This window comes from Canis lupus, chromosome 14, assembly GCF_011100685.1.
Source record: "Canis lupus familiaris isolate Mischka breed German Shepherd chromosome 14, alternate assembly UU_Cfam_GSD_1.0, whole genome shotgun sequence".
In the NCBI taxonomy this organism is placed as follows: domain Eukaryota; kingdom Metazoa; phylum Chordata; class Mammalia; order Carnivora; family Canidae; genus Canis; species Canis lupus.
The window spans coordinates 6,446,317-6,458,492 of NC_049235.1; the positions used below are offsets into that span (position 1 = coordinate 6,446,317).

At 49.6% G+C, this 12,176-nt stretch overlaps 1 protein-coding gene across 9 annotated transcripts in view; it reads right to left on the reverse strand.

The window, feature by feature from the left end:
• The window catches only part of CPA5 (carboxypeptidase A5), a 39,064-nt gene that overhangs the window by 9,764 nt on the left and 17,124 nt on the right, over positions 1 to 12,176 (reverse strand). For 7 of the 9 annotated variants that reach the window (XM_038556518.1, XM_038556514.1, XM_038556517.1 and 4 more), the window contains exons 2-4: positions 11,206 to 11,396; positions 10,017 to 10,098; positions 8,837 to 8,971 (exon numbers count right to left, since the gene is read on the reverse strand). In XM_038556518.1, the coding sequence (XP_038412446.1) occupies positions 8,837 to 8,971; positions 10,017 to 10,098; positions 11,206 to 11,321 (333 nt within the window). In that variant the 5' untranslated portion in view covers positions 11,322 to 11,396. Of the gene's footprint in view, positions 1 to 8,836; positions 8,972 to 10,016; positions 10,099 to 11,205; positions 11,397 to 11,760; positions 11,781 to 12,176 lie in introns of all 9 variants that reach the window. The other 2 variants (XM_038556511.1, XM_038556516.1) reach the window with 1 other exon arrangement.

Below are 12,176 nucleotides of genomic sequence, written 5' to 3' on the forward strand. Positions count from 1 at the left end.
TGTGGAGACCTGGCCTTAGTTTCATCAGCATGAACATTAGGACAGTAATACCTGCACTGCCCATCTCATAGGACACAATGTAACGGTGGATATGAAAATGTCTTAGAAAAGTGCTCATGATCTATTGCCAACATTGCTTTTGCCCTCTCAGAACACTGCTGATTCAAGCCCCAAGCTGATCCATGCACACTGGCCCCCCTAGAGGAGCAGAGGGCTCCCCTGACCCGTAACATCCACTCTACCCACAGAGAGTAGCCTAAACGATTGATGTCCAGACCATTTGGAAAGCCAGCTATGAACTAAGCTGCTCCAAATAATTATGGGATTAATGTGTCAACAGTGTTTTTCTCACCATCTTAATGGCCTCTTAAACACAAGTATAAGTGAGCCAAAAGCAATGTCCTTATTGCTGTCCTTATTGGTATTATCTGAGGTTGGTACCCAGTCTTCATGGGGTACTTCCCACTGACCATAGGGAGGGCATATAGTTGGATTGGGTTGCCCTCCCACATCATTCTGGGATACTTTTCCCAGCTTGGGACTCAGTGAGGTAGGCGGGTGCCCTTCACCCAAGCCCATACCCTTACATTGGCACCCAGGGATAGAGACATCTCAGGATTCTGTGCTGACTTGCAGCATGGGAAGTACCTGGGCCCCTCTACTACAAAGGGTGAAGAGTCACCCTGGTTTGAGGTCTGGACACAGTCAGTCTTGATAATGCCTTGCTTCAGGCCAGAGCATTCTTTTTGTTTACCAGGCATCCTTCTCCTCATTATCTCTGTTGATCTGGTCAAATGACCAAATAACAGGCCAGGAATTAACTATTCATGTTTTAGAGATAAACCAGATTGGAGAGTTGAAGGGATTCAATGGCAAAGCCAACAAGGAGCAGGGGTGAGATAAGAACGCAGATACCCCAGTCCTAGCCTTGGGTCCCTTAGGGCTGGCTAGCTATCAAAACCAAAGGCGAGGGATGCCAGGGTGGCGCAGCGGTTTAGCGCCTGCCTTTGGCCCAGGGCGCGATCCTGGAGACCCGGGATCGAGTCCCACGTCGGGCTCCTGGTGCATGGAGCCTGCTTCTCCCTCTGCCTATGTCTCTGCCTCTCTCTCTCTCTCTCTCTGTGACTATCATAAATAAATAAAAATTAAAAAAAACAAAGGCTAATAAGAAAAACACATACTTAGAATATACATGATAAACATATATGCACACGTAAAAATAGATACACATATCTACAGGTATATACAGTTGATCTTTGAACAATGAGAGGTTTAGGTGCACTGACCCTTATGCTGTTGAAAATCCACATATAACTTTTGACTCCCCAAAACTTAACTACTAATAGCCTGTTGCTGACCAGAAACCTTACCAGTAACATACACAATTAACATATATTTTGTATGTTCTAGGTATTATACACTATATTCTTACAATAAAACAAGCTAGAAAAAAGAAAATGATATTACGAAAATCATAAGGAGGGGCACCTGGGTGGCTCAGTCAGTTTAACATCCAACTCTTGATTTCGACTCAGGCCATGATCTCAGAGTTGTGAGACTGAGCCTGGCATTGGGCTCCATGTCCAGCGTGGAGTCTGCTTAAGATATTCTCTCTCCCTCTGCCTCTGCTTGGCTCTATCTCTCAAATAAATAAAATATTTTTTAAAAAATAGAAAATCATAAGGAAAAGAAAATACATTTATAGTATTGTACTGTTTTTATATAAAAAAAACAAACAAACATGTATATTCACACAGTTCAAACCCATGCTGCTCAAGGGTCAACTGTATTCTTATCTGTGTGTGTATGTGTATATGTGTGTACATACAGAGAGAGCAAGCAAATGTGTAAAATGTTAACAACAGGTAAAAAAAGTCCATTATACTACTGTTGCAATTAAAAAGTGTTCTAAAATAATGAAGAAGCAATACCCCGAGCATTGGAAAACATGACACTAAAATGTCAAAAAAGACCAAAATGTAAACAATGTCTGTTGGAATGGAAAGATTATGATAATTTTAAGCAATTTGAAAATTTTCTCTGTTTTTACATTTTGGCAACATGCTTATACTAAAACAAGTATAATCTTCTAAATGAATAAATAATACTAAAGCAAAAATAAAAGCCCCTAGTGGCAAAAATAAAGTAGAAGCCATGGAATTCTCAGTGTTGGCAGGGCCGGAAGAGAGGTACCCACCATCATCCCTGCAGTGGTCACCACCCAGTGACCACTCACCCTGCTGCCCCAGTCAGCTTGCTCACAACCCTCAAGTGCCCAGATTTAAAAATGGAACTGGAGTTCAAGTTCTTGGGCCTCATTTTCTTTTCTTTTGGAGCACCCAGTGCACCTTAGGCAATTGTGATTGCAATGTTTTCTGCCCTAACTGGCTGGGCTGGGGACATTCTTACTTGGGCAAAGCTGGCATTGCTGGTTGAGTGAGGGAAGACTGGAAGAGCTTTGATCCTTGCTGGCACAAGCACCACCCCAGGAAGTTCTAACAAAAGGGACTTGTCTTCTCCCAGGAAACCAACGGAAATCTCAGCAGCCTACCATGACCAATGCGTGCCCAACACTCTGGGCCGGGTGCAACCAGCTGTGGCGAGCAGCTGCAGGGGAGCAAGCAGGCTGGGCTAGTGCCCCCCAGAAGTGCCACTCTGGCCCCACCTGAATGAAGGGCCCCTATGTCCGACTTCCCAGGGATCCTGAGGCAGTGGGTAAAGGTGGAAGACCGGACCAGAGGACCCAACTCTTCCCACACACCCCAGGGACACCCACAAGGACACAGCTCCCGTGAGACTGTTCTTTGTTCCACAGAATAGCTTGGGGGCAAATGGGAAATCGGCACCACACCGCAAATCACTTTCCAAACACCCTCACAGGCTTGTGAATGGATCTGACACCCGCTTACAAATTGGGAATGCTCGGGCCTCACAGCTGGGCCCCAATTCCAAGAACACTAATCCACCCTGGCCTGAAAAAGACACAGATGTTTGCTCCCTTCACGGGCTGAGGGAAGGAGATGGGAGAACTAAGAATGCGGTCTTGCCACAGGCTCGGGAAGCCTAATTACAGCCCTGTCAAGGCTTCTCAGAGGAAAAAAGAAACAACTCCGAAGTCAGCCATTTGCCTCCCTGGAAGCCATAACCTGACAAGGAAAGTAATACCTTGGTGTGAATTAATTTATGACAGGGGTGAGGAAGGCCGGGAACACAGAGCAAAGAAGAGCACCTCCAGGATAGAGGGGAGGGCGTGAGGGCCGAGCAAGGTGCCCCCGGGAGGTGACTCTGGTGCCTGAAGGGAATGGGCAGCTGAGTTCCAACCACACCCAGGAAATGGGCCCCACTCCAGGTAACAGCGGATGGGGAGCATCTCAGCAACCCCCAACCCCACCCCCCACCCACCCCCTGCTCTGGGACAACAGCATCACCTCTGCTCATATGTCCCTGGCCTTCTCTTCCAGGCCTGACATTTGCAGTAGCAGCTGCCTGGCGGGCAGCAACTGCCGTCCACGCTTCCATGCTGGTGGCTACATACAGATCTGGGGTTTTTGGAATGGACCCCCTCAGAGATCAAGGCTGAAGGGTGACTCCACTGCCCAGGAGGCAAAGTTAAAACCACCCACACCAACAATAATGGCAGCTGCTGAGGAAGTAGATGGGCACAAGAGCAGCAAGTGCAGGGCCTGTAGCCAGGCTGCCTCAGGTTGAATCCTGACGCCATCACTAACGGACAAGTCACTAATCTCTTGGTGCCTCGGTTTACCAGAGTGCTCATCTCTCTGTGCCTTCCTAAAGTTATCACATGTACACATTCTTTAAAGTGCTCTTGTGAGGATTAGAACGGTTAATAAGGGTAAATTCCTTGACACCTTGCCTGGCATGTAGCTATGATGATGAGGAGGAGGAGGATGGCAGGGCAAACAGTAATTCCTGGGGTAACTCCAGGACTCTGCGATGGAACAGTCATGACCAGGCATGAGCCGAAAACCTAGATTCCTCCAGAGAGAAGTGGTATCTGAAGGACCTGAATGGCGGAGGGCGCCCTTTAACGGTCCGTTGAGGGTGTCGATCAGCAACTGGCCCCCTCCCAGAACCAACAAAAGGGCCAGCCCTTCTCTCTCTGTTCCCCCTTGGCGCAGGGGGACTTTGCCTCTCCCTCGGATCCTTGCCCATGACTGCTCCCTCCCTTGCCTTCTCCCACTCATCCCTGCCTGGCCTCCTCTCCTTTTAAGAGATGCTGTCCAACCCCACCCCAGCCACCATCATGGCCACTTTTTAATCTCTTCTTTTCAGTGAATGAGTGTTGAGCACACATTGGGTACTAATGATGTGACAGCCAACGAAACAAGACTGCCTGCCTTCATGGAGCTTACAGTCTGGCAGGGTAGACAGACAATAGACATCATAATGACATAAATTAGATGGGATATTAGAAGGTGTAAGTGTCAAGGAGAAAAGTGATGCAGTGAAAGGAGGGAGGGAATTGGAGAATGTAGGAGAAGAAGGGTACAGTTTAAAATAAGGTGAAAAGGTGATCTGTGAATAGGTTTTGAAAGCAATGAGGGACTAAGTCACACAGATATCTGCAGAAACAGCATTCTAGTCATAAGGACCAGGAAGTGCAAAGGCCCTGAGGTATGAATCTAGTCAAGGGCCTTGACGCAGGGATGGATCAGGCTAGTTCAAGAAACCTTAAGGAGTTGCAAGTGTCTGGAGCAGAGTGAGCGAGGGGAGAGCAGTCAGTGGTGTGGGGGTGGGGCATAGATCATGTGGCACCTAACAGCCATTTTAAGGCTTTTACTCTGAGTTGGGAAGTCACTGAGGGTTTTAGGCAGAGAAGTGACATAATTGGATATAATATATAATACTAATAATTGCAAAGGACCCCTCTGAATGATGTTTTAAGGCTAGGTAACAAGGAGGCAAGGGTGGTGCTGGGAAGAGCAGTTCAAAACTCTTGGAATAATCCAGGTGTGGAACTGATGGTGATCTGGCCCAGGGTGGCAGCACAGAATAGTAAGATACCAAAGGGAGAGCTGATGGGGATTTGCTGATGAACTGAATGTGGGATGTGAGAAAGGAGTCAAGGATGACACCAGGCTTCTTGTCTGAGTGACCAGAAGAATGGCACTGCCATTTCCTGAGATGGAGAAGGCTGTGGAGAAGCAGGCTGGGGGTGGGGGTACTCAATTTGAAACAGTGAAGTTTGAGATGTCCATTAGGTAGGCAGGAGGTGATGTGGAGAAGGTGGTGGGATATAGGTGCGGGGCTGCAGTTCAGGTCGGATGTGGGAGTCTGGCTGGAGCTATAAGTATGAGAATATTCAGGGGGCTGAAGGTTTTCAACACCATGATCTTGGACAAAGGGATAGAGGAGAGGTCAAAGGACAGAGGTGGGAAACAGGAAAACAACATGCAAGGAGCAGCCAGTAAGATGGGATAACCCCAGAGAGTGCAGCATTCTGGAGGCCAAGACAGGACATATTTCAAAAGAGGAGAAAGTGACCAGTTGTGCTGAAAAGTGAAGGAACAATGGGAACTCAAAGTTGACCACTGAGTTGGATCTAGGAGCTGTGGGTGATGACATCAAGGACTGTTTGGCTGATGTGAGTGATGGACAGTCCACCCAAAGTGAGGGATGAAGATGACAGGTATAGTCCACCTTTTCAGGGGTTTTGCTATATGGGAAAGCAGAGAAATGGTGTGATGGCTGGAGGTGAGGGGAAGGGATCAAGAGTGGATTTTTTCAGGGCAAGAGAAATAACTCTATATCTATATGCTAATGAGAATGATCCAGTAAGGGAAGGGGGGGAATTGGCAAAGGAATATTTACACTAAATTGTGTTTTGCTCTAGATGCTCAGAGCATGGTGGTTTTTGTTTTCTCCTTTGTGCTTTCCCCTATTTTCCCAATTATCTAACATGAATATTTATTAATTTTGTAATCAGAAAAAAGCCATTAAAATCCACAGAGCTGATTGCTCAAGTGAAGCTTTTCCATGGTGACTCATCCTAGAGAAAAAAAAGAAAGAAAGAAAGAAAGAAAGAAAGAAAGAAAGAAAGAAAGAAAGAAAGAAAGAAAGAAAGAAAAAGAAACCACACCAAAACCAAAGGGCTGAAAAAAGGGGGAGGTGAAGAAAAATTAAGTGCAAATAGAGCTCTCTCTGAATCAGATAATTTCTTGCCTGGCCCACTGCAATTTCCTCAGCACCCTCCTGCCTGTCAGTCTCTCCCTGCTCCTGTCCCCAACTCAACATTGTCATTGTCAGAGGGATTTTTCTTAAATGCAAATCTGATCATGTCAGAGCCCTCCGATGGCTCCCCTATGATTTCTGGGATCAAATCTCGACCTCTTCACCCAGCAGAGGATGCCCTTTGTGATCTGGTCGGGCCATCGCCAATCGGGGGCCCCCTTCCCCTCCAGGTCCCCCCTCGCCTGTTCTGCCTGCTCTTCAGCCGCACCGCGCCGTAATTACTGCCTTCTGAGAGTGCGACGTGCAGTGCCTCTTGTCCTCGCTCCCATAGCAACCTGCTGCACTCCATCAGCACACTCATCCACTCCATTGTAATCACTGATTTACTCCCCTCCGCTCCCCACCCCCACCCCATCCCGGGCTCCTGGGTACAGGACCAGAGTTCTTCTCTTTATATTGCCTGCCCCTTGCACACAGTAGGCATCTCGGCATCAGTGAGTGGACTGAAGGAACCCATCTCGTCTACCTCAAGCAGCCTCCTGATCACAACTTGGGGGCGGGGGTGGAGGCTGGGGTACACTTTCCTTCCTCAAAAATCTCTGGTGCCTCTGGCCAAAGCCAAAGCCTGCATTGAGGTTTTTCCAGCTCCCTCTCAGCCTGGTGGTACTGTCCAGCAAACACATCCTTATTTCTCTCCTTTTCTTGCATCCATTCATTCATCTAACATTTATTAAGCCCCAAATGAGTGGCAGGTGCTATAGTAGGTGCTAGGGTTTCAGCCCCTAAAGATAGGCAAGGGGCTCGGGAGAGGGGGCTCTGGAGACAAAGACCAACATAATAGCAAGTTCTCTGTCTGGGCATGCTCTTTCTGAACCTGCCAATAGAGTAATTGTCGAGACAGTTGAGAGCCCACCGAGCAAGAGACACTATGCCAAATACTACGGCCTGAGAAGGTCCGGAAGATTCAGAAGAAATTTGGCCTGTGCGTCAATAACTGAAAATAAGGCTGGACGCCAACCACCTGAGTGGTGCAAAGCCTTCCCCTCCTGTTAGCGCCTCTGAGCTTTTCTCCTCCTGGGCACCCTCCCCCTCATCACCACAAATCAACTCCACACAGCAGCCTCCCCCACCCCCAGCTCGCTCTAAGCCAAAATGGGATCTTAAGTTTGACAATTGGAGCTTGATGCACTGCAGACAGAACCAGTCTGTGGTGAAAACCCTGCCTGGCGGAGGGCTGAGAGTCCAAGGCATCTTCCTGAGAGGGAGTATAATGCCCCCCCCCCCCCAACCAGAGAGGGATTCCAGGCCAGGGGTCACAGGAGAGGACAGGCTGAGGAGAATGAGGACGACAGCTCTGGAGGAGCCAGGGGGCAGGCTCAGAGGTGCCTCTGGAGCCATTCCTGATGCGTGGAAATCAACAGGAAATTTTGAGAGACCTCTTCATATCTGTTTGCCAAATGCTGTGGGGTTTCCAGGGCACGGCAGAAGTAGGGAAATGCAAACTTCAAAATTTAGGCTTGGGCTAAAAATGAGAATTGAGTGCTATTTCTTTTGATGTGGTACCCTGTCTTGTCTGTGGAAGTCTCCCCCATTTTGGTTTGTGGGGGATTAATTAGAGAAAGAGCCTACCCTTCCATGTTGAGTGGACACATAAGGTCTTTGAATGGACCGAAGGGGCCCAGCCCTGTGCTCCTATGGGAAGGGAATGCTCCTAATGCGTTGATCCCTTGGCATGTGGTCTCAGTGTGTGTGTTCAGGGAGACTGTTCCCACACTCGGAGCCCTCAGAGATTAGTTGCAGCACAGCGTGGCTGGAGAGGAAGCGATGTGGATATGAAGCTATAGGTGTACAACAGCATGTGCAGAGGGGTGCAACCAGAGAGGCCTAACCAGCACACTCTGCCCACAAGGACAGCTTTAAGAAGGAGGCTCCTTGGGATAGCCTTGAAGACAGAACAATGGAAATAAAATTTTATGATGTTCAGAAAAGACTGGAAGGGGCACTGATGAGTGGAGGCGGGGAGGTTGGCATGGCCTGGAGGAAGGCTCCCTCTGCCCTACCTGAGGGCGGGTTGGCAGCCACCTCTCCCAAAGTCATTCCCCTGGGAGCATCCTGCACAGGAGAGGTACCCAGTACTGAGAGCCTCATGGTATTGATGTTGGGAGGGAAACCACAGCAGGCTCACAGTCAGCTTCTTTCATCTCTGCCCACTTCTCTGGAGTGAAGGAGCTCTCTGGTATTGGATGGCTAAGACATGGCAAGGACACGATGGTCAGAAAAGCCAAGGTAGTTGTCCACAGCTGCCTTCCCCTCATGCCTAGGAAAGACCTGAGCTACTTCCTCTGTCTCCCTCCTCCCCACACTCCTCCGTTGCTGTGAGCTGCAAACCCCTCCCCAAGAGGACTCGCCTGCAGTGGCTGCCATCACCACACTAGTCCCTGCATGGACTCTGTCCTAGACTTAAATAATATTCTCTGGGACATGTAAGGTTTCATTCCTTCCACAGCTGGTTCACAAGAATGCAGATGGAACCCCAGAAACAAGATGCTTGTTGGCTCTGGTTTGTTTTCCTCCATGTTAGGCCCAAACCAGCAAGGCACGTGGAAGGTGGGTCCCTTACTGTGGCACTGGGGCAGGACCTCACCTGGATGTCCTTTATCATGATGCTATAAGCAAGGCCATGAGACTCCAGGAAAGCTTTGATGTCTTTCAGTGCAGAGAAAGGAACTCTCATATCCACAGGGAGGCTGGGCCTGGCCGGGCCACGCCAGAAGTCCACCTTGGTCACAAAGGGAAGGAAAATAGACACGATGACCACACTTCCTCCTGATCCTGTAGGCATCTTGGGTAGCCAGGTGATCTTCTTCTCTTACACAGTTAAAAGGGCCCCAGTTTCGAAATGAAAACCCTAACGCCAAGCAGGAAAACAGAGGCAAACAAACAAAATCCCCAAACTGAGTTTCCCTCTGTAATTCCACGTACCTTTATCTTTCAGCCTCAACCCACACACTGCAACTTCACTTGGACTCCTAAAGCCCTAAATGGTTGCTAAAAGCAAGCCAGCTCATCATATAGGGCATTAACATGGACAAGAACGGTGGTCAAAAGAGGGAGGCACCACTGCCCTCAAACCCTGGACAGGCATGAGGAACCCAATCCAGATTCCCACGTCATCCAAATGCAACGTCTGTTTTCCAATTTGTACAATGGAGAGCACTGTTATAAAGTGTTATGAGTCCCGGTAGATAGGGGTACTCAAACAAATCACGACAAGAGCTTTGGGCCACCTCCAGAAATATCTGGTTGTCTCAACAGTCCTCAAACGAAACCCTTCTATTATAACAGTTGAAGAAAATGTTTTCCATTGTGGAATACTTGCAGAGGACAAATGTTCTCGGAAACAAATGCTCAGCCTGACAGGGACAAACCCAAATAAAACACAGGTTTGCCAAGCTAAGCCATTTCAGTTGGGAAACAGATGTGTCCAGTCTGCACACTGCATGGCATCCCACCCGGAGACATATGTACTTCCTGTGTGGCTTCAGGGCATTCCAGTCACTTGTGAGGTGGCCTCTGACAGGGTCTGCAATAGCCCCCCATCTAGGACAGAGGAGAAAGCCAAGAAGGGCCACCCAACTTTCTGGGCAGAGTGTTCCCAATCTTTCCTATAGAAGAGCCACATTTGATTTTCCACAGTGTTTTGATATTTGGCAGAGCTATCAGGGCAGGCAGGCTGGGGGTGGGGGGAGCAGGACAGGGGGCAGAAGGTGCGAGCCACTATAAAAGAATGTACAATGTGTTCCCCAGCCCTAAGGAGTCCATACCTTCTGGGGCTTCAGGCCCTCCAGATCCCTGAGAACTGAAAGCTGCTTCTCATTTTTAGCCAAGACTCGAAGAACCTGGTCTCTGGAAGGACACAGGGAGGGCAGAGGGAGCTGTGGAGAGAGCTTCCTGGAAGGCTGGGCTGCTGGGAGGAGGCTGAGTGAGAAGACACCAGGCCGAGGGCACCTGGCAGGAAGGCTGGGAGGCTAGAGAACTCTGAGCAGGACACATTGCTCTGCAAGAGGGGCTGCTCTGGCCCAAGGACAGACCACCTAAGGGACTAGATGAACCCAGCACCAAGATGGGGGAGGAAGTACAGAAAAGGAATAGGAGGAATGGACGAGGGCTGGAGAACAAAAGGAATGAAGGGGTGAAAGGAAGGAATAGATACAGTGTCAGGGGAGACCAACAGAGGCCCCACGTGCTCTTCATACAAGGGCTGGAACCACAGTCTGTTCAAATCCTCTGGCCTCTCCAGCCTTCTCTCAAGAGCTTGAGGACACAGAAGGGGAGCTCAGTCTCGCGTGACCTTAGGGAGGAAGCCGAGCCCCTTCCCATCCCACTGGAGTGGCTGTGAGGCTGTGCAATTCAGCAGCCTGTCTGTGACATCCTGGCTCTGCTGCCCAGATGGCACCAGCTCCCTCCCTGGCTGGTTCTGGTATCGGGAAGAATGAAGCCCCTCTCTAATCACCATGATGGAGACACCATGGAATAGTGATCTCGGAAGGCTGAGAAACATGTTCCTAGAGGGCCTGAGTGGAAGATGCTTACTGTTATTCACAGGAGGACAATACTGCATCCCTATGGCAGGGACACACAGTCTTCTGGTGGTTACTCACTTCTTTAAGAATCAGGAAAGTTATAAACCTCTCCCCCAGAAAGAAAAGTAGATATGCAAACTATCTTACATATAATCAAGAATCGGGGGATTCTTGGAGCCCTGAAACTTCCCCTTGGGTTGCAGATTAAGAACTCATGTGGTGAGGGACAATGATACAGCTGCTTGTCCCGCCCTTGAGCATGGGCATGGGAGACTGAGGACCTGAATGGGAACTGAGGTCCCGATTCCCTTCACTTTGGCCAGGTCCCAGTAGGATAGACACCTCCCTCCCCTCCACACACACCTGGTCCCCAAACTCTCGACAGCCTTCCCCCGCCCCCGCCCCCCTCAGTTAAGGAGCAGCCACTTACCCTGTGAAATTCATTTGGCCCGAAGCTGCTACCATAATAAAACTGGAGACCAGGAGTGTCCACCTGTCCACAGGGGACAGGCCAGGGCACACACTTCCTCCGGGGGTACCCTGCATGCTTCTTCCTTCAGGCGAGCTTCAGGGGCTTTCCTCACATCCAGGCATGGTGGAGGCCTCAAGACAACGCAGCACCTAAAGGCAGGCAGGCCCGGCCTGAGAACGGGTGTTAGGCTTTCTCTGGGGAGACCTGGTGTGTGACTCCCACACCCAGGGCCTGGGGGAAGCTAGGGCCACCCCTCCCCACTGCTAGGCAAATCCCCGCCTGGGAAGAGGAAAGAGGGAAAGAGGAAGACGAGGCTCTTAGCTGTCTTTCCTCCTGGAGGATTGCTGGGCCAGTCTCTGGTAAACATCAAATCCTCCATCTAGGCAGAAAGATGAGAACAGCTAGAAGCTCAAGGAAACCACTCCTCTCTTCCTTCCTCATTGAACTCTCTTCCTATGCTCTCCTTCTCCCTCCCCATCCACTCACACTTCCCCTGGGCCAAGTCCTCCTTACACATAAGGGTGCGGATGCCACTGCCACCAAAAGAAAGAACACTAGGTTTAGAGACAGACCGCGTGCTCACTTCCTGTCTGAAAGACCGAGGGCAACGGCCCTAATCTCTCTAAATCTCAGTTTACTCATCAGTAAAATGGGGTTAATAATACCTCCCCTCCCTGCCTCACAGGGGTTTGGGGCAGGGGTAGGGTGGGGGGCTGGGTATTAGGTGAGACAACTTGGGTGAACTGGCTTGGTCAAGCCTGTAAAAACAGAATGTATTATTATTTCACAGCATTAACTCTTAGTCACAGCTGCCTCTTAGACCAGGATTCCAGTTGTAGGGGAGGGGGGAGGGGGACAGGAGGGAACGGAGAAGGGAACCGAGGAAACAGATCTATAGCATGAGAAGGAATTCAGTGAAGACTCCTTTC